The following is a 20987-nucleotide window of genomic DNA, read 5'->3' as shown; positions in this document are numbered from 1 at the left end:
TTTGTCCTTGTTGAACCTCATCAGATTTCTTTTGGCCCAATCCTCTAATTTTTCTAGGTCCCTCTGTATCCTATCCCTACCCTCCAGCATATCTACCTCTCCTCCCAGTTTAGTGTCATCTGCAAACTTGTTGAGGGTGCAATCCACACCATCCTCCAGATCATTTATGAAGATATTGAACAAAACCGGCCCGAGGACCGACCCTTGGGGCACTCTACTTGATACCGGCTGCCAACTAGACATGGAGCCATTGATCACTACCCGTTGAGCCCGACAATCTAGCCAGCTTTCTAACCACCTTATAGTCCATTCATCCAGCCCATACTTCTTTAACTTGCAGGCAAGAATACTGTGGGAGACTGTGTCAAAAGCTTTGCTAAAGTCAAGGAATAACACATCCACTGCTTTCCCCTCATCCACAGAGCCAATTATCTTGTCATAGAAGGCATTAGATTAGTCAGGCATGACTTGCCCTTGGTGACTCCATGCTGACTGTTCCTGATCACTTTCCTCTCCTCTAAGTGCTTCAGAATTGATTCCTTGAGGACCTGCTCCCTGATTTTTCCAGGGACCGGGTGAGGCTGACTGGCCTGTAGTTCCCAGGATCCTCCTTCTTCCCTTTTTTAAAGATGGGCACTACATTAGCCTTTTTCCAGTAGTCTGGGACTTCCCCCGATCACCATGAGTTTTCAAAGACAATGGCCAATGGCTCTGCAATCACATCTGCCAACTCCTTTAGCACTCTCGGATGCAGCGCATCTGGCCCCATGGACTTGTGCTCGTCCAGCTTTTCTAAATAGTACCGAACCACTTCTTTCTCCACAGAGGGCTGGTCACCTTCTCCCCATGCTGTGCTGCCCAGTACAGTAGTCTGGGAGCTGACCTTGTTCGTGAAGACAGAGGCAAAAAAAAGCATTGAGTACATTAGCTTTTTCCACTTTCTCTGTCACTAGGTTGCCTCCCTCATTCAGTAAGGGGCCACACTTTCCTTGACTTTCTTCTTGTTGCTAACATACCTGAAGAAACCCTTCTTGTTACTCTTAACATCTCTTGCTAGCTGCAACTCCAGGTGTGATTTGGCCTTCCTGATTTCACTCCTGCATGCCCGAGCAATATTTTTATACTCTTCCCCGGTCATTTGTCCAATCTTCCACTTCTTGTAAGCTTCTTTTTTGTGTTTAAGATCAGCAAGGATTTCACTGTTAAGCCAAGCTGGTCACCTGCCACATTTACTATTCTTTCTACACATCGGGATGGTTTGTCCCTGTAACCTCAATGAGGATTCTTTAAAATACAGCTAGTTCTCCTGGACTCCTTTCCCGCTCATGTTATTCTCCCAGGAGATCCTGCCCATCAGTTCCCTGAGGGAGTCAAAGTCTGATTTTCTGAAGGCCAGGGTCTGTATTCTGCTGGTCTCCTTTCTTCCCTGTGTCAGGATCCTGAACTCGACCATCTCATGGTCACTGCCTCCCAGGTTCCCATCCACTTTTGCTTCCTCTACTATTTCTTGCCGGTTTGTGAGCAGCAGGTCAAGAAGAGCTCTGCCCCTAGTTGGTTCCTCCAGCACTTGCACCAAGAAGTTGTCCCCTACACTTTCCAAAAACTTCCTGGATTGTCTGTGCACCGCCGTATTGCTCTCCCAGCAGATATCAGAGTGATTGAAGTCTCCCATGAGAACCAGGGCCTGCGATCTAGTAACTTCTGTGAGTTGCCAGAAGAAAGCAGGGACTCCCACCACGACATCACCCTTGTTGCTCACACTTCTAAACTTAATCCAGAGACTCTCAGGTTTTTCTGCAGTTTCATACTTGAGCTCTGAGCAGTCATACTGCTCCCTTACATACAATGCAACTCCCCCACCTTTTCTGCCCTGCCTGTCCTTCCTGAACAGTTTATATCCATCCATGACAGTACTCCAGTCATGTGAGTTATCCCACCAAGTCTCTGTTATTCCAATCACATTATAATTCCTTGACTGTGCCAGGACTTCAGTTCTCCCTGCTTGTTTCCCAGGCTTCTTGCATTTGTGTATAGGCACTTGAGATAACTCGCTGATCGTCCCTCTTTCTCTGTATGAGGCAGGAGCCCTCCTCTCTCACACGCTCCTGCTCGTGCTTCCTCCCGGTATCCCACTTCCCCACTTACCTCAGGGCTTTGGTCTCCTTCCCCCAGTGAACCTGGTTTAAAGCCCTCCTCACTAGGTTAGCCAGCCTGCTTGCGAAGATGCTCTTCCCTCTCTTCGTTAGGTGGAGCCTGTCTCTGCCTAGCACTCCTCCTTCTTGGCCATCCCATGGTCAAAGAACACCATCCCATGGTCAAAGAATCCAAAGCCTTCTCTCCAACACCGCCTGCATAGCCATTCGTTGACTTCCACGATTCGACGGTCTCTACCCAGGCCTTTTCCTTCCATGGGGAGGATGGAGGATGTTCTTTATGCAAATTACTAAAGGGGCTGTGGACTTCTGAAAGGATAATTCATAGTTCAGGAGTGGTCCAGGATTCCTCCCTAGCATTGAACACTTAGGAATAACTATTTCAACCATATCCAGCTGCTAAAGAAACTCCATCACATCCTGAGAGTCAATGACCGGGCCTCAGAGTGCTGAGAGTCTTGGCTAGTCATCATGCTTTGGTTAGCAAGATCTAAATGGCTTTAAAATTGATTCTTCTTGCTGCTGTGACTTGGGGGAGGAAGGTAGGAGGCAGGAGGTAGCAGCTGGAGGACCAAAGGGCAGAAAGTCACTAACAATACAATTTGTATCCCACCAAATGCAGAAACCTTGTATCCTATGCTGCATAACAAGCAATTGCCACTCTTTTGTAGTCTTTCACACGTGATGTTCAGAACCAGATTAACAAAAGAGGAATATTTGTAACAGAACAAACACCTTCCTTTAATTACACTTGATTTACTAAATATATATATATATATATATATAAATATATATATATATATATATATATATATATATATATATATTGTGGCTAATAATAACAACAGATGAGAAATCTAAAAAGATAATAAAATATCCAGATGATGCCCTGGCATTCAGGATTTAGCTGAAAGATGCGTAACCATTCAGGTGGGTAGGCAGATAGTTGGCCTAACTATACAGCTAAATACATACACAAACTTTTTAAAAAATACATGATAGAAAGACTGTTTTATACAAGATATATTAACACATACATTAATATGAATGTGATACATACACAGATCATGCTTCTTGTCTATTTGGAAAATGCCTAGCACACCACTGACTCCTACTGAAAAAACAACAACTCACCTGAGCAAAGAGTAAGACATCCCACACTTATTCAAATCACATTTCATTTTGATGAATCTTCAAACACAGATGCAGAAAACACACTTTCTTTTCCTCATACGTCATTTTCAAAACGTCAAGTTCCCAGAGAATTACAGTTACGTGTGTAGACAGCAACGTGCCCCTCAGACACTCATATTATGCCTCATGTGTATCTGAGCTCAGAACTGGGCCCAACTAGCACATTAACCCAAACAGTGCAGCCTGGTAGCACCTCATACATAATTAGTACTATATCAAGCATCTATGTATTACACTCACCATGGAGGACCACTGATAAACAGAGGATATGCACTTCATATGCTAATTTCTATAAAAGGCTCAACAATGGATTGCACTTTAAAAAGTCCTTATGCTTTCATGTAATGGAATGCCCTTTGTGTGCTAGAATCCTTGATGAGGTGCTGATAGCCTAGTTGTATCACCCACAGTCAACAATATCTTTCCTTTCACCATACTGATTAAATGAGCGACATTTGCTGTTGGGGAATCCCCCATGGAACAATAGGAGCACATATGCGCCTAGCCACAATACCAGCAATGACATGATTCTGAGGGAATCTGAAATCCTACCTCAACAAATTTATTTCTGTTTTTCAACCTATATTCAAAGCAATACTTTGGCATTGTGATGTGATTCTTGACAGGGCTAGGGTAAATTCATCATGCTAAACAGAAATGTTTCTGGCAGATGTCTACTCTGCAACAATCAAATGGTGTGTACTATATGTGACAACCACAGTGCTAGTTCGAGCTGTAAAAATTACACATATATTAATGTATTAATGCTAAGTCTCAATGTAATTATGATATGCATTTTTTAATTAGGCAACTTTTTTTTTTGCAAAAAAGTATTTCGGTACTTTATTTATATATATATATGCAAAAGATTTGGTTTTAAAAGTAAATACTGAGGAAAAATTTACTACTACAAAGACACTTAAGAAGAATTTTTTATGCTTACTAAAATTATTTTTCTCACTCAATTTACATGCCTGAGAAATTTGAAATAGATTTTTTTCCCCCAATCCCTGTCAAACTTTCTATTTCACTACCTCTTACCGCTCATTTGTGACTGGACGGTTACTTTTGAATGACAGAATCCAGAAGCTGCTTTGGAAACGGACTGTGACTCTGAGAGGTTCTGAGTGTTGGTCTCCAGATGCTCCAGGGAGAAAGTACACCGTGCTGAATCAGCAGCAGGAGCACCAGTCACAATCTGTTTCTCAGGCTGCTCCTGAGACAGCAAAACTCTGTGCTGCCCCTTGAGAGGGTCAAATCAAAGTGACAATCTAGCCCTAAATGAATATCTACACTGAGACACCTTAGATTTGAAATATTTAGAGAAATCTGCAAATTTTGTAAATAAGAAAATTGACAAAAAGCGTTAATGCTTTTTAATTTTTCCAAATAGCTTCTTGACTCCATCATTCAAGGGTAACTGTCCAGCCCCAAACACTGTCCCATCCCCCTTCCACCACCATATTCCCTGCTTCTTCCCATCCTGTGCTGCATCATGAGGTATGAGTAGCTCACAAAAGAGATCAAGGGAGTGTCTTATATCCCTTTGCTCTTTTGCATAGGCACACAGGACTAGTGACTAGCTAGTACCTAGTTTTGTTCTTTTACAATTTTTGAGTATATTTGTAAAGGTTGTGAGTGAAGCCATGCTGACAGCTCCTGAGACTGAAATCCCAATAACTCTCTTTAATACATCAGGCTGCATTTTGTCTTGTGAACTTTCAATAAACCCCTGTAGCATGGATGAACTTTCATGTTTTATTTCACTGAGAGAGGACTATTTAGCTTAACGAGCAGTGCACTGCCATTCCTCTTCTCCCCCCTCACTCCCATTTTATTAACTTTTGTATATTAAGTAAATTCACTTTTTATCTATGATGTTTGTTTAACAGGTAGTTCATCTAATTTAGAGTATTTTCTCAGGGATTTCAATTTAGCATTGCCCTTGAAATGATCATTTTATGTGTTTTACATTTTTGCAATAGAAATTAATCTTTATTTGCATTATTAGTCCAGAACGATATCCTATACCCATCCTATTTGAATATTAGTATTGAAAACATCTGCCTCTGTCCTATTATCCCAGGGAGCCTCCTTAAAGACACATGTCTGTGATTTGGTGGACTTACACCTACCTTAGATGATATACCATTCCAGGTGTAATTTAAATTGATTAAAAATTTGCAAAAAAAAGTTACTTAGCTTCCGTACGTTCTTCGAGATGTGTTGTTCATCTTCATTCCATTCTGGGTGTGCACACGCCCATGTGCGCAGCCGTCAGGAGATTTCTGCCTTAGCAGTATCCCTAGGGTCGGCTGTGGCGCCCTCTTGAGTGCCCCGCTCATGCTTCGGTATATTAGGTGCCACCGACCTCTCAGTTCCTTTTTGCCGGCAACTTTGACAGAGGGACAGGAGGGTGGGTAATGGAATGGACATGAGCAACACATCTTGAAGAACAACAGTTACGAAAGGTAGGTAAAGTTTTTTCTTCTTCGAGTGCTTGCTCATATTGATTCCATCCTAGGTGACTCGCAAGCAGTATACCTGGAGATGAGCTTGGAGTTCACGGTTGTGTGGCTTACAACACAGCTCTACCAAAGCCAGCATCTTCTCCAGCCTGCTGGGTAAGTGTCTAATGCGAGGTAAACGTGTGGCTAGATGATCAGGTAGTGGCCCTGCAGATATCCTGAATCAACACTTGGGTCAGGAAGGCTGCCAACGAAGCCTGTGCCCTAGTTGAGTGGGTAGTCACGGTCACCGGTGGAGGCGCTTTCACCAGGTCATAGCAATAATGGATGCAGTCTGTGATCAAGAACGAAATCCTCTGCACAGACACTGGGTGACCTTTCATCCTGTCCTCCACTGCAACAAACAACTGTGATGACCTGTGAAATGGCTTAGTCCTGTCGATGTAGAAGGCAAGTGCCCTCCTGATGTCCAGGGCATGCAATTTGCACTTCTCTTCCGATTTATTAGGCTTCAGAAAGAAGACCGGTAAATATTTGTCTTGGCCAGCATGAAATTGTGAAACTACCTTGGGCAAGAACACTGGGTGTGGCCGCAACTGGACCGTGTCCTTGTAGAACATAGTATAGGGCGGCTCTGAAGTAAGCATCCTGATCTCAGACGGGGGCGGGTGTTATTGTGACTAAGAAAGAAACTTTCCACGAGGAGGAGAAGGGGACAGGAAGCTAAAGACCCAAAGGGAGGACCTATGAGCTGTGACAGCACAAGGTTCAGGTCCTAGGGAGAGATGGGATTCCTGATGTGCAGGTAGAGGTGCTCCAGACCTTTCAAAAATTGGATCATCACATCATGAGCGAAGACCGACCCACCCTGGAGCAGAGGGTGGAAGTCGAAATAGTGGCCAAGTGGACTTTGATCAATGACAAGAACTACCCTCGGAGCTTGAGGTGCAGAAGATAGTCCAGGATCACCTGCAGCCCGGATACTGCAGTCTGAGGACCAGCACATGAACCTCTTCTCACTTGGCCAGGTAGGTTGCTCTGGTGGAGGACTTTCTGCTACCCAACAAGACCTGTTGGACATAGGCAAAGCATTTCCATTCCTCCTCATTAAGCCATGCAGTCAAGTGCAACACCGCCAAGTTTGGGTGCAGAAGACTGCTGGGGTTCTGGGACAGCAGGTCTGGCCAGAGAGGTAGCTGCAGCGGGGTGGCTACCGAAAGGTCCAGCAGCGTGCCAAACCACTACTGTCAAGGCCATGCAGGGGCTATCAGGATAACCTTCAGCCCGTCCTGTTTGATCTTCACAAGGACTCTGTGGATCAACAGCACTGGTGGGAAGGCGTACATCAAGGACCCTGACCATGGGAGCAGAAAAGCATCTGATAGGGAGCCCTTGTCCATTCCCCGGATTGAACAAAACACGTGGCATCCCCTTTTCTGATGGGACGCGAACAAGTCTACCTGGGGAGACCCCCACCTCTGGGGGAACATATGGACCACCTCCAGATGGAGCAGCCACTTATGGCAAGATGAGAAGGTCCTGCTGAAGTCATCTGCTAACACGTTCCTGGTCCTGGGCAGAATCACGGCTACCAGAAGAATGGCATGCCATACACAGATGTCCCAAAGGCAGAGAGCTTCTTGGCAAAGGCCCAATGACCTGGCTCCACCCTGCCTGTTGATGTAATATATCACAGCAGTATTGTCCGTCAGGGCCTGCACTACCTTGCCCCTCAGGTGGGGCAAAAAAGCCTGGCAGACCAGGCGAACTGCTTTGAGCTCCCTGATATTGATATGGAGGGCCAGATCGTCCCGCAGTCAGCGGCCTTGCATGCTGAGCTAGCCCAGGTCTGAAGCATTGGAGACCAGGATCAGCGACAGGGATGGGGCCGTGAAGGGAACTCCATCCAACACCGATTCAGGGTCCAACCATAAATCCAGGGATGACAGGTTGTGATCTGGCACCCTGACTACCCCAGGTTGTGCCTGTTGGGGATATAGACTGACGCTAGCCACACTTGCAGAGGCTTCCGGGAGTGGGTGGCGGATACCTTGGGGATCAGAGGCCCCGATTGGGGAGGCAGGTCCATGTGTCTCCGGTGTGGGCAGGCAGCCCGAACCAGGTCCTTTGCCTGAAATAACATGGCCTTTCTTCCCTGGTGCTGGGGAGCCGTGCTTCTTGGCCTTCTTTTTGGGCACCAGTGATGGACAGCGGTGCTGGGCAGAGCCCAGTGCCGGGGGCGCGCTACGCACCGAGGCTGAGGTACTGGGGTAGAGTCCAGCCAGGAAGGCTCGGAAGCTGGGCAGAGAGCAGCCTCCATGAGGATGGCCCTCAGATGGATGTCACACACTTTCTATGTCCTGGGTTAAACGTTTTTGCAAATGCAACACTTCTCCTTCATGTGTGACTCCCCGAAGCACTTGAGGCAGCTGCTATGTGGGTAACGAACAAGGTCAGCTCCCAGACTACTGCACTGGGCAGCACAGAATGGGGAGAAGGTGACCAGCTCTCTGTGGAGAAAAGAAGTGGACTATTTAGAAAAGTTGGACGAGCACAAGTCAATGGGGCCAGATGCGCTGCATCCGAGAGTGCTAAAGGAGTTGGCGGATGTGATTGCAGAGGCATTGGTCATTATCTTTGAAAACTCATGGTGATCGGGGGAGGTGCCAGATGACTGGAAAAAGGCTAATGTAGTGCCCATCTTTAAAAAAGGGAAGGAGGAGGATCCTGGGAATTACAGGCCAGTCAGCCTCACCTCGGTCCCTGGAAAAATCAGGAAGCAGGTCCTCAAGGAATCAATTTTGAAGCACTTAGAGGAGAGGAAAGTGATCAGGAACAGTCAGCATGGAGTCACCAAGGGCAAGTCATGCCTGACTAATCTAATGCCTTCTATGACAAGATAACTGGCTCTGTGGATGAGGGGAAAGCAGTGGACGTGTTATTCCTTGACTTTAGCAAAGCTTTTGACACAGTCTCCCACAGTATTTTTGCCAGCAAGTTAAAGAAGTATGGGCTGGATGAATGGACTATAAGGTGGTTAAAAAGCTGGCTAGATTGTCGGGCTCAACGGGTAGTGATCAATGGCTCCATGTCTAGTTGGCATTTCTAGTGCCCCAAGGGTCAGTCCTCGGGCCGGTTTTGTTCAATATCTTCATTAATGATCTGGAGGATGGTATAGATTGCACCCTCAGCAAGTTTGAGATGACCCTAAACTGGGAGGAGAGGTAGATACGCTGGAGGGTAGGGATAGGATACAGAGGGACCTAGAAAAATTAGAGGATTGGGCCAAAAGAAATCTGATGAGGTTCAACAAGGACAAGTGCAGAGTCCTGCACTTAGGACGGAAGAATCCCATGCACCGCTACAGACTAGAGACCAAATGGCTAGGCAGCAGCTCTGCAGAAAAAGACCTAGGGGTTACAGTGGATGAGAAGCTGGATATGAGTCAACAGTGTGCCATTGTTGCCAAGAAGGCCAATGGCATTTTGGGCTGTATAAGTAGGGGCATTGCCAGCAGATCGAGGGACGTGATCGTTCCCCTCTATTCGACATTGGTGAGGCCTCATCTGGAGTACTGTGTCCAGTTTTGGGCCCCACACTACGAGAAGGATGTGGAAAAATTGGAAAATGTCCAGCAGAGGGCAACAAAAATGATTAGGGACTGGAACACATGACTTATGAGGAGAGACTGAGGGAACTGGGATTGTTTAGTCTGTGGAAGAGAAGAATGAGGGGGGATTGGATAGCTGCTTTCAACTACCTGAAAGGGGGTTCCAAAGAGGATGGATCTAGACTGTTCTCAGTGGTAGCAGATGACAGAATGAGGAGTAATGGTCTCAAGTTGCAGTGGGTAGGGTTAGGTTGGATATTAGGAAAACTTTTTCACTAGGAGGGTGGTGAAGCACTGGAATACGTTACCTAGGGAGGTGGTGGAATCTCCTTCCTTAGAAGTTTTTAAGGTCAGGCTTGACAAAGCCCTGGCTGGGATGATTTAGTTGGGGATTGGTCCTGCTTTGAGCAGGGGGTTGGACTAGATGATCTCCTGAGGTCCCTTCCAACCCTGATATTCTATGATTCTATGATTCACTAACAGGTATAGCCCTGTTATAATCAGAGCAGGGCTTAAACCCTGGGGAATGGGGCATGTCCAGCCTGGGGCAAAGTCCCCATTGGGACTCTAACTTCTAACTATACTTAACAACACCAATGAGTAACTACTGTAAACAAACAGTACACGGCCCCAAGGTTTGAAGTCAGAAGAGACAAAAACCGCTAGCTGTTGGTAGGCAAGGAAAAGGCACTCCGACTAAGCACCACGGGCGGTAAGAAGGAACTGAGAGGACATAGCGCCGGCGGTGCCTAATATACCGACGCATGAGCATGGCACTCAAAGGGGCACCACAGCCAACTCTACAGATATCGGTAAGGAAAAAATCTCCAACAGCCACACACTTGAGCACGTGCACACCTAGAATGGAATCTACATGAGCAAGCACTTGAAGAACTCATATTCCCTGGGCCCATATCATTTACTGTTGGAAGGGAAATGGGAAAGTACAAAGACATTGTAGAAACCATTAGAGTAAATCAGGTAAGAAACAATTCACATTTCAGACACAGTCTATCTCTAGACCTTGATATTGTAGCACCCTTGTATTCAGCCCAATAACTTGTGTTTCACTAAAGCATAACGTGTATGGCAAAAACATACCAGAAACATACTTCCTTTGAATGAGCCCATCTTAACTGACCTCCCTCATCATAAATTATCAGTGCTTCAATCTTTTTGTCATCCACAGATTTTTATCACATCTTTATTAATGATCTGGATGATGGGATGGATTGCACCCTGAGCAAGTTCACGGATGACACTAAGCTGGGGGGAGAGGCAGATACGCTGGAGGGTAGAGATAGGGTCCAGAGCGACCCAAACAAATTGGAGGATTGGGCCAAAAGAAATCTGATGAGGTTCAACAAGGACAAGTGCAGAGTCCTGCACTTAGGATGGAAGAATCCCATGCACCGCTACAGACTAGGGACCAAATGGCTAGACAGCAGTTCTGCAGAAAAAAAACCTGGGGATTACAGTGGATGAGAAGCTGGATATGCTTCAGCAGTGTGCCCTTGTTGCCAAGAAGGCTAATGGCATATTGGGCTGCATTAGTAGGAGCGTTGCCAGCAGATTGAGGGAAGTGATTATTCCCCTCTGTTCAGCACTGGTGAGGCCACATCTGGAGTATTGCATCCTGTTTTGAGTGCCCCAGTACAGAAAGGATGTGGACAAACTGGAGAGAGTCCAGAGGAGGGCAATGAAAATGATCAGGGGGCTGGCGCACATGACTTACAAGGAGAGGCTGAGGGAACTGGGCTTGTTTAGTCTGCAGAAGAGTGAGGGAGGATTTGATAACAGCCTTCAACTACCTGAAGGAGGTTTCCAAAGAGGATGGAGCTCGGCTGTTCTCAGTGGTGGCATATGACAGAACAAGGAAAAATGGTCTCAAGTTGCAGTGTGGGAGGTTTAGGTTGGATATTAGGAAACATTATTTCACTAGGAGGGTGATGAAGCACTGGAATGGGTTACCTAGGGAGGTAGTGGAATCTCCTTCCTTAGAGGTTTTTAAGGCCCAGCTTGACAAAGTCCTGGCTGGGATGATTTAGTTGTTGTTAGTCCTGCTTTGAGTAGGGGGTTGGACTAGATGACCTCCTGAGGTCTCTTCCAACTCTAGTCTTCTATGATTCTATGATCAGCAGTGATTTTATATTTGCTTCCACATCTGTCATGAATATATATGTTGAATAGCATACAGCTTAAAATGATGCCTGCAGAACCCCACTAGAAACACACCATTCCATGATGATTCTCCATTGACAGGTACTTTTTGAGATCTGTCAATTATCCAGTATCTTAATCCATTGTGCTTAATTGATATTTTATAGTGCTAACGTATTAATCAGAGAGTCATGCAGTACTAAGTCAAATGCCTTACAAAAGTCTAAGTATATATCATCTACAGTTACCTTTATCAACCAAATTTGTAGTTTCACCAAAAAATGGAATCCAGTTTGTTTGACAAGACCTATTTTTTTTAATAAAACCATATTGATTTTTTACATTAATTACATTCCTATCCTTTAATTCTTCATCAATCTCATATCAGTTTTTCCATTATTTTGCCCAAAATGGATGTCAGGCTCCCCTGAGGCATTCCACTTGCCCTTTTTGAATATTGGCACAGTACTGGCACTCTAATCTTTTTGGAACATTAAGTTCTACAATAGAAACATACCTCACAATCATAAATTTAATTATCAAATTGGCCAAACTGTTGCAACCACATCATAAGGCTGAAATTTACACTGACACACTTACTTAGCAATTACATTTATGCACAAATGGGTATAAGGCAGTAGAAAGCAATGCAATAAAAAAAGGGTAAAGACATTTGGAGAATAGGTGAAGGTTGGTTTGTAAGGAAGAAAATATAGAAGAGGTAAAAACAGTGAGAAGCTTTAGGGCTGGGCAGGAATAGAATAGTGACAAATAGGGATGGGATAAAATAAAAAATTGTGTACATACACTTTCTCTTCCCCAACCATTAGATAATATATGTTTCTGCCCCCAGAAAGCGTGCAATGTGATTTGTGTTTGAGAGCTGTATACATAAATCAGTAATAATGTGGGGTCTTAGGACTACTTCCAGCCCTTCCAAAAGTAAGAGTGCAACAGAATTACTGTTTTAGTTTCATTGTAACAAAGGCCTATTCAGCTTTCCAAGTGAGTGTTCCTGTGTCTGCATACACTGCCCAGGCCTCTCTCTTCCATTCAAAATGCAACAGTTCCAACTCCCAACACCAAGCATGTCCCCTACCCGAGGCCTATTTATGTCAGCTTGGTTCCAATAGACCAAGTTTTGACACTTAGGAAAGTGGAACATTTACGACTCACGGTACATTACATCTACGGGATGTGTTTATTTTCATACCATTGTATATTATTTTTTATAGTATTTTGGGATTTAATCTTTTCTATTCTAATCTCATTTAAGCTTACTCTTCTGCTCCATATAGTAATAAAAGTAATAAATAATGCTTCTTAGAAATGTAACATATTTAAGCACATATGAAACAATCTCTGTAACATTTTGATACATACCCGATAGTACAATTTGTCCTTATTTTTATGTTCATATTTTAGAAACCGAGTAGTTCTGGTTTTACATATTAAAAAAAAATTGATACAACTCTTAAAGGATAGTAAAATAAAAACATGATTTCAACAAACAACAAAAAAATAGATATTTACCAAAGGCCTCTTCTAACAAGTCTTGCAATTTAAAAATCATTTGATGAATTATGAATCACCTGTAAAATATATAAATAAATAAAATAAATAAATAAATAAAGTGACGACATTCTGGATTTTGGTAAATATTTATAGAGCCAAACAATATGAAGTATATGTAACAATCAAATTTCTAGTGAAAATGTGTGCAAGTGGGTTTATTTTGAAAGGAAAATTCCTACTCCCAGTGTCATAACCAATTAAATTCTCCAGGTAATGACCCCATTTGCATAGAGAGCTGAACCCACAAGTGGGAATTTTAATGGGCACACCACCTGAGTACATTAATTGAGAGTGACACTACTTGAACTAGTTTTGTGCTTACCCCACTGAAAATTCTACTCATATTATTTTTAATGTCAAGCTACAAGTCAAATTTCAAGATGATGGATTTGTTCTTTTTTAAGCATTGAATTTGAATAAAAGAATGCTTTAATTATGTTATGCATTGCATAGCTTTGCTTTAACTAATCTGTAGTTCTGATTCTCACAATTGCTTCATTTTTTCAGTGATTGGAATTTAATTTTCTTCATTAATTTGTGAATAATTAGATACAAAATAATGCCTTCAGCAGCTAAATTGCTTTTGGATTGCTGTTTAATGTACTTTTACCGGAATATGTGTTACAGTTAAGCTGGCATAATAGTTTACTAAAATGTAATTGCGTAAATATGTCTAAATTATTCTTTCTGATGTAACAAGATTGAATATAAATTTCAGTCATCGATGATGTCCCTTTTCTCAAACTTAACTTCACCAAAGCATACTTGCCAAAAAGTGATCACTGATACAAAGATATTAGTTGTCGTTTATGGTGGTTCTCTTTATCCTTCAGACAGTGTTCATGATGACCTTCAAGTTATTGTGGATTCTAAGCCATCACTTGAAGCCTTCATTAATTATGTAATCAAGGTGTCTTACCACCACATCAAGAAACAGACAAATGGAGAGTTATGTTTTCTAGGCAGGCTAGCAAAACCTTGTCGTTTAATCATATCTCACCTCTTACATTTCTGCTTGCAGGTCTTCCACTTACCAGTTTTCAACAGCTGTAAGCATTATAGAATTCAGCAGCTAGACTACATCATTCCACTGTATTATCTACCAAGTTTAGAAAAATGTGCAGGCCATACAGTAGAAACAACTGTTTCAAGATTGTCAACTTTATATTATAAATTATATAAAAATTATATAGTGCATGGCTCAAATTATGAGATCTGTTGGTTCTTTAATTGGACACATTAATCAAGCAGAGATTACCCAAGATTTTTATAGAGTACTATTTATTATTTGGCACTTATTTGAAGTAATTTCATATGAAAAATATCAATGATACTGATGGATTAGCATATTTTGAATTCAAATACACTATTACAGTGGAAACCTCTTAAAATGAAGTAATTTTTTCCCTCCATGTGACAACTTCAGTATGGCCCAGATTCAGGAAGCAGTAGTCCAATATTCCATGGTTAATCCCACTGATTTCAAAGAAACCACTCATGCAGTGGGATACTACTCAGCAGGAGTAAGGGAGGCCAAATGTGGTCATAGAAAGAAGAAATCCATTATGGATCCAATGCTGCAATTCTACTCAAGTGAGTGTAGTTATTCAAGTGCACATAATTTCAGGGTCCTATGCATCAGTAGCATTATCTATGACTATACATGGGTGATACATTTTCTCCGTTACATGTTCTACATTTAAAACATAGCTGAGTTACAGTTGCTGCAGAAAACCCATAGTAGGTTACTTAATAATAGCTGGAGATCTCCAAATATATTACCTTCAGAAGTCTATTTTCTTGGAGTTGGATCTAGCACCAAACATGGAAAATATAAGAATTTAATCTACCATAGGACAAATACCTTGACATGTCAAAAGGGTCCAAGACATCTACAAAGGAAGAATGTGTCCTTACCTGTTCTCTTCTTTGGAATACAAATATTTAAAATAGATGGAGATCAGGTTAAACAAAAGCATGCACTGGGGAACGTTTGACGTGTGAAATCATGCTATTTTTGTTTTGTTTTGTGTATGGTTGATTCCAGCATTTTTAAATACAGTTTTAATATGCAGTGAAACATTTTATAATTATATAGTGTCAAAAGTTTGCTAATCACTTGAAAAAGACCCAAAGACGGAACTGCGTGCTGAATTTATCATTTAACTAGAATACATACAGATGAAGAATGGGAAATATCAAAACCCAGGAAGATGAGTTGGAATGTTTAACACACATTTTGTTCTATGTATTGAAGCTTGCTTTTGTTCTGTTCTATTTAAAGTTGCATTGGTGTGCTTTAACTAAAGTTGTATATACATTTGTATTTTCATCCACTGTTTTTAAATTATTTAACTCTGGAAATTTGATCATTTGGACTATAATTTTACAGGTCTGGTCTCTGCCCAAAGGTAAGTTACTTTGGAAAGTTTAATCTTTCTTTGAAAAGTTCAGACATTTTGGAGTACACACAAGTTCCTTATTTCTTTTTTAATCCAGGTCTAACACCAAAACACACAAGGGTACAAAGTTGAAATGTGGCCTTCATTAAGGAGTTTTCTGGTGGAAATTCCTTAATGAATTTGTCCAAGGTAGTAGCTGTTGAAAATTACACTCTCTGCAACCTCAGTACATTTTGCCCAGTCTCTCATTTGGTGCCTGATCTAAAACTCAATGAAATCAAGAGAAATCTTTGGATTGAACCATAAATTCTCTAACGATGCAACTAAAAAGACCATAGTGTATATGAAAGCATGGCTGACAGAGCGTGGCTAACTTAGCTACACAATGAAAACTTTAATGGAGGTGCATAACGAGGGAGGCAAAGACTTCATAGAAATGCCATACATGCCCAAGGAGTGCAGGAGAGAGGGGTCTAAAAAGATTTTCTAAGGTTAATAAGATGCTCCTGAAGACCTAATAAGATGCCTGGGTGGGGCATTTCAGTAGTATTCAGCCACAGAATTGGACAATATAGAATTTCTATATTTTTTCTTTTGAAAAAAGAAGGGGGAATGAGAATGGTAAAGTTGCATGGTTAAGCACACAAAAGTCAGAAAATGCCAAAGTTTGGTTGCACAATAAAAGCTTTACTCTGCTTCTTTCTACATATAAATATAATCTCATTACATGATCACATGCTATTTCTCAACTAATATACTTTTCCCCCCAATAATTTAAGTTCCATTCTGAACAATTTTTATTCTGCCTGTGCAGGACAAATAGTCCATTAAATTGATTTTTCACTCAGCATACTAAAGACTAAATAATCACATACAGAAAAAAAGCAGTTACCTACCTTACATAATTGTTGTTGTTCGAGATGTATTGCTCAGGTCCATTGCATCCTAGGTGTGTGCACGCCCACATGCGCAGTTAGAGATTTTCACCTTAGTAGTATCCGTAGGGTCGGCTGTGGTGCCCCCTTGAGTGCCGTGCCCATGTGCTGGTACGTTAGGCGCAGCTGAGGCTATGCCCGCTCAGTTTCTTTTTGCCAGCAACTCTGACAGAGGGGCAGGACGGCGGGTAATGGAATGGACATGAGAAACACATCTCGAAGAACAACAGTTACAAAAAGTAGGTACCAGTTTTTTCTTGAGTGCTTGCTCATGTTGATTCCATTCTAGGTGACTTGCAAGCAGGATCCTCAGAGGTGGGCTCAGAGTTCACAATCTAGCGGCTTGCAGTACTGCTCTACCAAAGCCATCATTGTCCTGGGCCCTCTGGGCAAGTGTGTAATGGGAGGTGAACATGGCCACCCTACAGATATCCTGGATAGGCACTTAGGCTAGGAAAGCTGCCGAAGAGGCTTGCACCCAGGTTGAGTGGGCGGTGATAATCGCTGGAGGTGGCATCTTCGCTTGATCATAACAGCAGCTAATGCAGGCAGTGATCCAAGAAGAAATTCTTTGAGCAGACACTGGACGACCTTTTATCCAGTCGGCCACTGCAACGAACAATTGTGTCGACTTGCGGAATGGTTTGGTTCTTTCAATGTAGAAGGCTAGCGGCCTCCTGACGTCTAGGAAATGCAACCTACGCTCCTCCTCCAACGTATAAAAAGACAGGTAAGTACATGTCCTGGCCCATATGAAACTGAGACCACCTTAGGTAGGAAAGCTGGGTGAGGCCGCAGCTGGACCTTGTCTTTGTAAAAGACCATATAGGGCGGTTCTGCGGTAAGCACCCTAATCTCAGAGATCCGGTGAGAAGATGTTATTGCAACCCAGAATGTGACCTTACAGGAAAGGAGAAGGAGAGAGCAGGAAGCCAGAGGCCCCGTGAGGAAGGGCCTTGACAGCACGAGACTCCCATGGAGGGACGAGTTCCCTCATGTGTGGGTAGGGTGCTTGAGGCCCTTGAGGAACCTGGAAGTCATGTCCTGGGCGAAAACCGACCTATCCTCATGCAGCAGATGGAAGGCTGAGATCGCAGCCAAGTAGACCTTGATAGATCAAAGGGACAGGCCTTTGAGCTTGAGATGAAGAAGGTAGTCCAGGATTAACTGCAGCGAGGCCCACTCGGGCAGAATGCCTTTATCCGAGGTCCAACAAGCAACCCATTTCAATTTGGCCAGGTAGGTTGCTCTGGTAGAGGGCTTTCTGCTGCCTAACAGGACCTGTTGGACACCAGCTGAGCACTCCTGCTCCTCCGGCATTTAACCATGCAGCATCCAAGCCATCAGGTGCAGCGCTGCCAGGTTCTGCTACAGAAGATTGCTGTGATTTTGGTTACAGCAGGTCCGGCTTCAGCGGTAGCTGTAATGGAGCAGCCACCAAAAGGTTCAGAAGCGTGCTGAACCAGTGCTGGCGCAGCCAGGCTGGCGCTCTGAGGATCACCTTCGCCCTGTCCTGCTGGATCTTCGTGAGGACCCTGTGAATTAACGGCACTGGGGGGAAGGCGTACAACAGAGGCCCCAACCACGGGAGTAGAAAAGCATCTGACAGGGAGCCTCTGTTGATCCCTCGAATTGAGCAGAAAATGGGGCATTTCCTGTTCTCCCTGGGTGTGAACTGGTCCACCTGGGGAGTCCCCCACCTCTGGAAGATGATGCTGACCACTTCCAGATGGAAGGACCACTCGTGGCGAGATGAGAAGGTCCTGCTGAGGTGATCTGCCAATGTGTTCGTGACCCCGGTGTCCGGCTAGGAGACGAATGTCATGTTGCACACAGAAGTCCCAGAGCCTGAGGGCTTCTTGGCAAAGGGCAGACGATCTGGTTCTGCCTTGCTTGTTGATATAGAATATAGCTGCTGTATTGTCCATCAGAACCTGGATCACCCTGCTTTCTATGTGAGGTAGGAAGGCTTGGCAGACCAGGTGAACTGCTCTGAGCTCCCTGACATTGATGTGTAGGGAGCAATCATGATATGACCAATGGCCTTGCATGCTGAGATCACCCAGGTGGGCTCCCCGCTCCAGGTCCGAGGCACTGGAAACAAGGGTCACCTACGGGGATGGAGCCACGAAGGGAACTCCCTCCAACACCAGTTCAGGATTCTGCCACCAGGTGAGTGACAACAATACAGGTCTGGGACCCAGACCACACGGTCCATAGACCAACGCCAGTCATGTCTGCAGGGGCCTGAGGCAGAGCTGTGTGTGTCAGACCACGTAAGTGCAGGTTGCCATGTGGCCCAACAATCGCAGGCATCTGTGAATGGTGGTGAGAGGGTGGGCTTGCATGGATTAGATGAGGTCCGTCATGGCTTGGAACTGAGCCCCCGGGAGGAAGGCTTTGCTCCAAGTAGAGTCGAGGACCACTCCAATGAACTCTATGTGCTGCACTGGACTTAAGGTTGACCTTTTCTCATTTATTAATCGCCCCAAGTCAAGACAGGGAGCAAACTCTTGGGGCTGATGAGAGACCAAATGGTAGTGCCAGGAACTGGAAGTGAACTGGCCCAGCACAAAATGGAGGAAGCCCCTAGGCCTTGGGAAAATGGAAATATGGAAGTATGAAAGTATTCAAATTGAGGGCAGTGTACTTCTCCCTGAGATCCAGGGAGAAGCTCATGGAGGCCAGGGAGACCATGTGAAACTTCAACTTCTTGAGAGACTTGTTGAGGCGACACAGGTCCAAAAGGGGTCTGAGGCCCCCTTTTGCTTTCAGGATTAGGAAGTAGCGGGAGTAGAACCCTTTTCCTTTCATGTCTCAAGGGACCTCCTCCACTGTCCCCAGGTGCAGGAGGTTCTCGATCTCTTGAACAAGAAGTTGCTCATGAGAAGGGTCCCTGGAAAGGGACTGGGAAGGTGGGTGGGAGGGAGGGTTGGCCATGAACGGCAGGGTGTAACCTGAAGATATTACTTCAAGCACCCAAGGGTCTGAGGTCAGCCGATACCAACCCAAACGAAGGGGCACAGTCGGTCGAGGAAAGAGTGGGAGGGTGGATCCTGGGAAGTGATTGGGGCGCCGTCCTCGAGCACACCCTCAAAATGCCTGCTTTTGGCTTCCTTTTCTCCTGGAAAAGCCAGGCTGAGCAGACGAACCGGAGAACGATGGGTGTCGTCGCTGAGGACCCTTGTCTCTATCCTTTCTCCTGTAGGTGCTCAGCCAAGGACTCCCCCAGGACTTAGACTTGGGGGGTGGAAGAGCTGGAGGATGGAACCGCTTCCTGTCCTGCTGAGAGGTATGAAGGCCCAAGGAATGGAGGGTGGCATGTGAGTCTTTAAGGCTGTGGAGCCTTGAGTCCATGAGCATGGAGAAGAGCCCCATCCCCTGAGATGGGAGTGCCTCAAAGGTGGCCTTCATCTCCTGGGATAACCCAGAGGACTGCAGCCAGGAGCTGTGCCTTGTGGCCACCACTAAGGCGACCACCCTAGCCGCTGAGTCTGTAGCGTCCCAGGCTATCTGGAGGGCCCCTCTCGCCACCACTGTGCCTTCGTCCACCAAAGGGGCAAACTTCTGGGCTCGGTCCTGTGGGAGGGCCCCTTTGAATTTGTTAAGTAAGTCCCACAGATTAAAATTGTACCTGCCTAACAGGGCCTGGTGGTTAGACACCCAAAATTGCAGACTAGCCATCAAATAAACTTTTCTGAAAAACGAATCCAGTCTCTTGGTATCTTTGTTTTTTGGCATGCCACTGACTTGGCCCTGCCTGTCCCTTTCATTAACAACAGACACACTGGAGGGTGCGTGTACAAATATTTGAACCTTTTTGCAGGGATGTAATACTTCTTTTCCACCTTCTTAGAAATAGGCAGAATGGAAGAGGGCATCTGCCACAGCGATTTGGCAATCTTAAGGACCTCTGCGTGGACGGGCCCTGGAGAAGGATATAACATGACAGAGGTCATTGGATTCCTCCATGAACTCCTCAATTTTTACGTTCAAATTGGAAGCCACCCTTTTAAGCCACCCTTTTTGCTCCTGGAAGTCATTGGGGGGACTGCCCATTTGGGAGGGACCCGCCAGCACTTCGTCTGGAGACAACGACGATTGCACCACCGGGCGTGGGGTGGGTTCCCCTTCCCTCTCTGGGGATGGCTCCTTGGGTGTTGGAGCCTGCTGCACTGTCCCCGCATTGGATTCAGTGCCGTGTTCTGACTCTGGTGCAGCGGTGCTGGAGACGGTTTTTCCAAGGCAGCCAGGGAGGAATGGTGGGAATATGGGACTGGCATTACGGGCAGGCCCCATGGGTTCCAGCATGGCCATTGAGCAGGACACGGTGCCTGCTGCCATGCTGCAGATGCTGCACTGGTCTCGCGGGTCGGCAGCGAATCACCCCTCCTTGCCAAGAGGCTGAACTCCCAGTCCGACTCCGACCACTGCCCTTCCAGTGACCAACACAGGACTATCGAGGCCTCAGTTTGCCAATTGACCCTAGT

At 44.8% G+C, this 20987-nt stretch overlaps 1 protein-coding gene across 1 annotated transcript in view; it reads right to left on the bottom strand.

The window, feature by feature from the left end:
• Positions 1–20987, bottom strand: part of MDFIC (MyoD family inhibitor domain containing) — a 100781-nt gene that overhangs the window by 11945 nt on the left and 67849 nt on the right. Inside the window, exon 6 of the mRNA XM_037888904.2 lies at positions 13119–13177. Within this exon, the coding sequence (XP_037744832.1) occupies positions 13167–13177 (11 nt within the window). The 3' untranslated portion in view covers positions 13119–13166. The remainder of the gene's footprint in view (positions 1–13118; positions 13178–20987) is intronic.

The sequence above is a fragment of the Chelonia mydas genome, chromosome 1 (assembly GCF_015237465.2).
Source record: "Chelonia mydas isolate rCheMyd1 chromosome 1, rCheMyd1.pri.v2, whole genome shotgun sequence".
NCBI lineage: Eukaryota > Metazoa > Chordata > Testudines > Cheloniidae > Chelonia > Chelonia mydas.
This window is presented reverse-complemented; position numbering and strand designations above follow the sequence as displayed.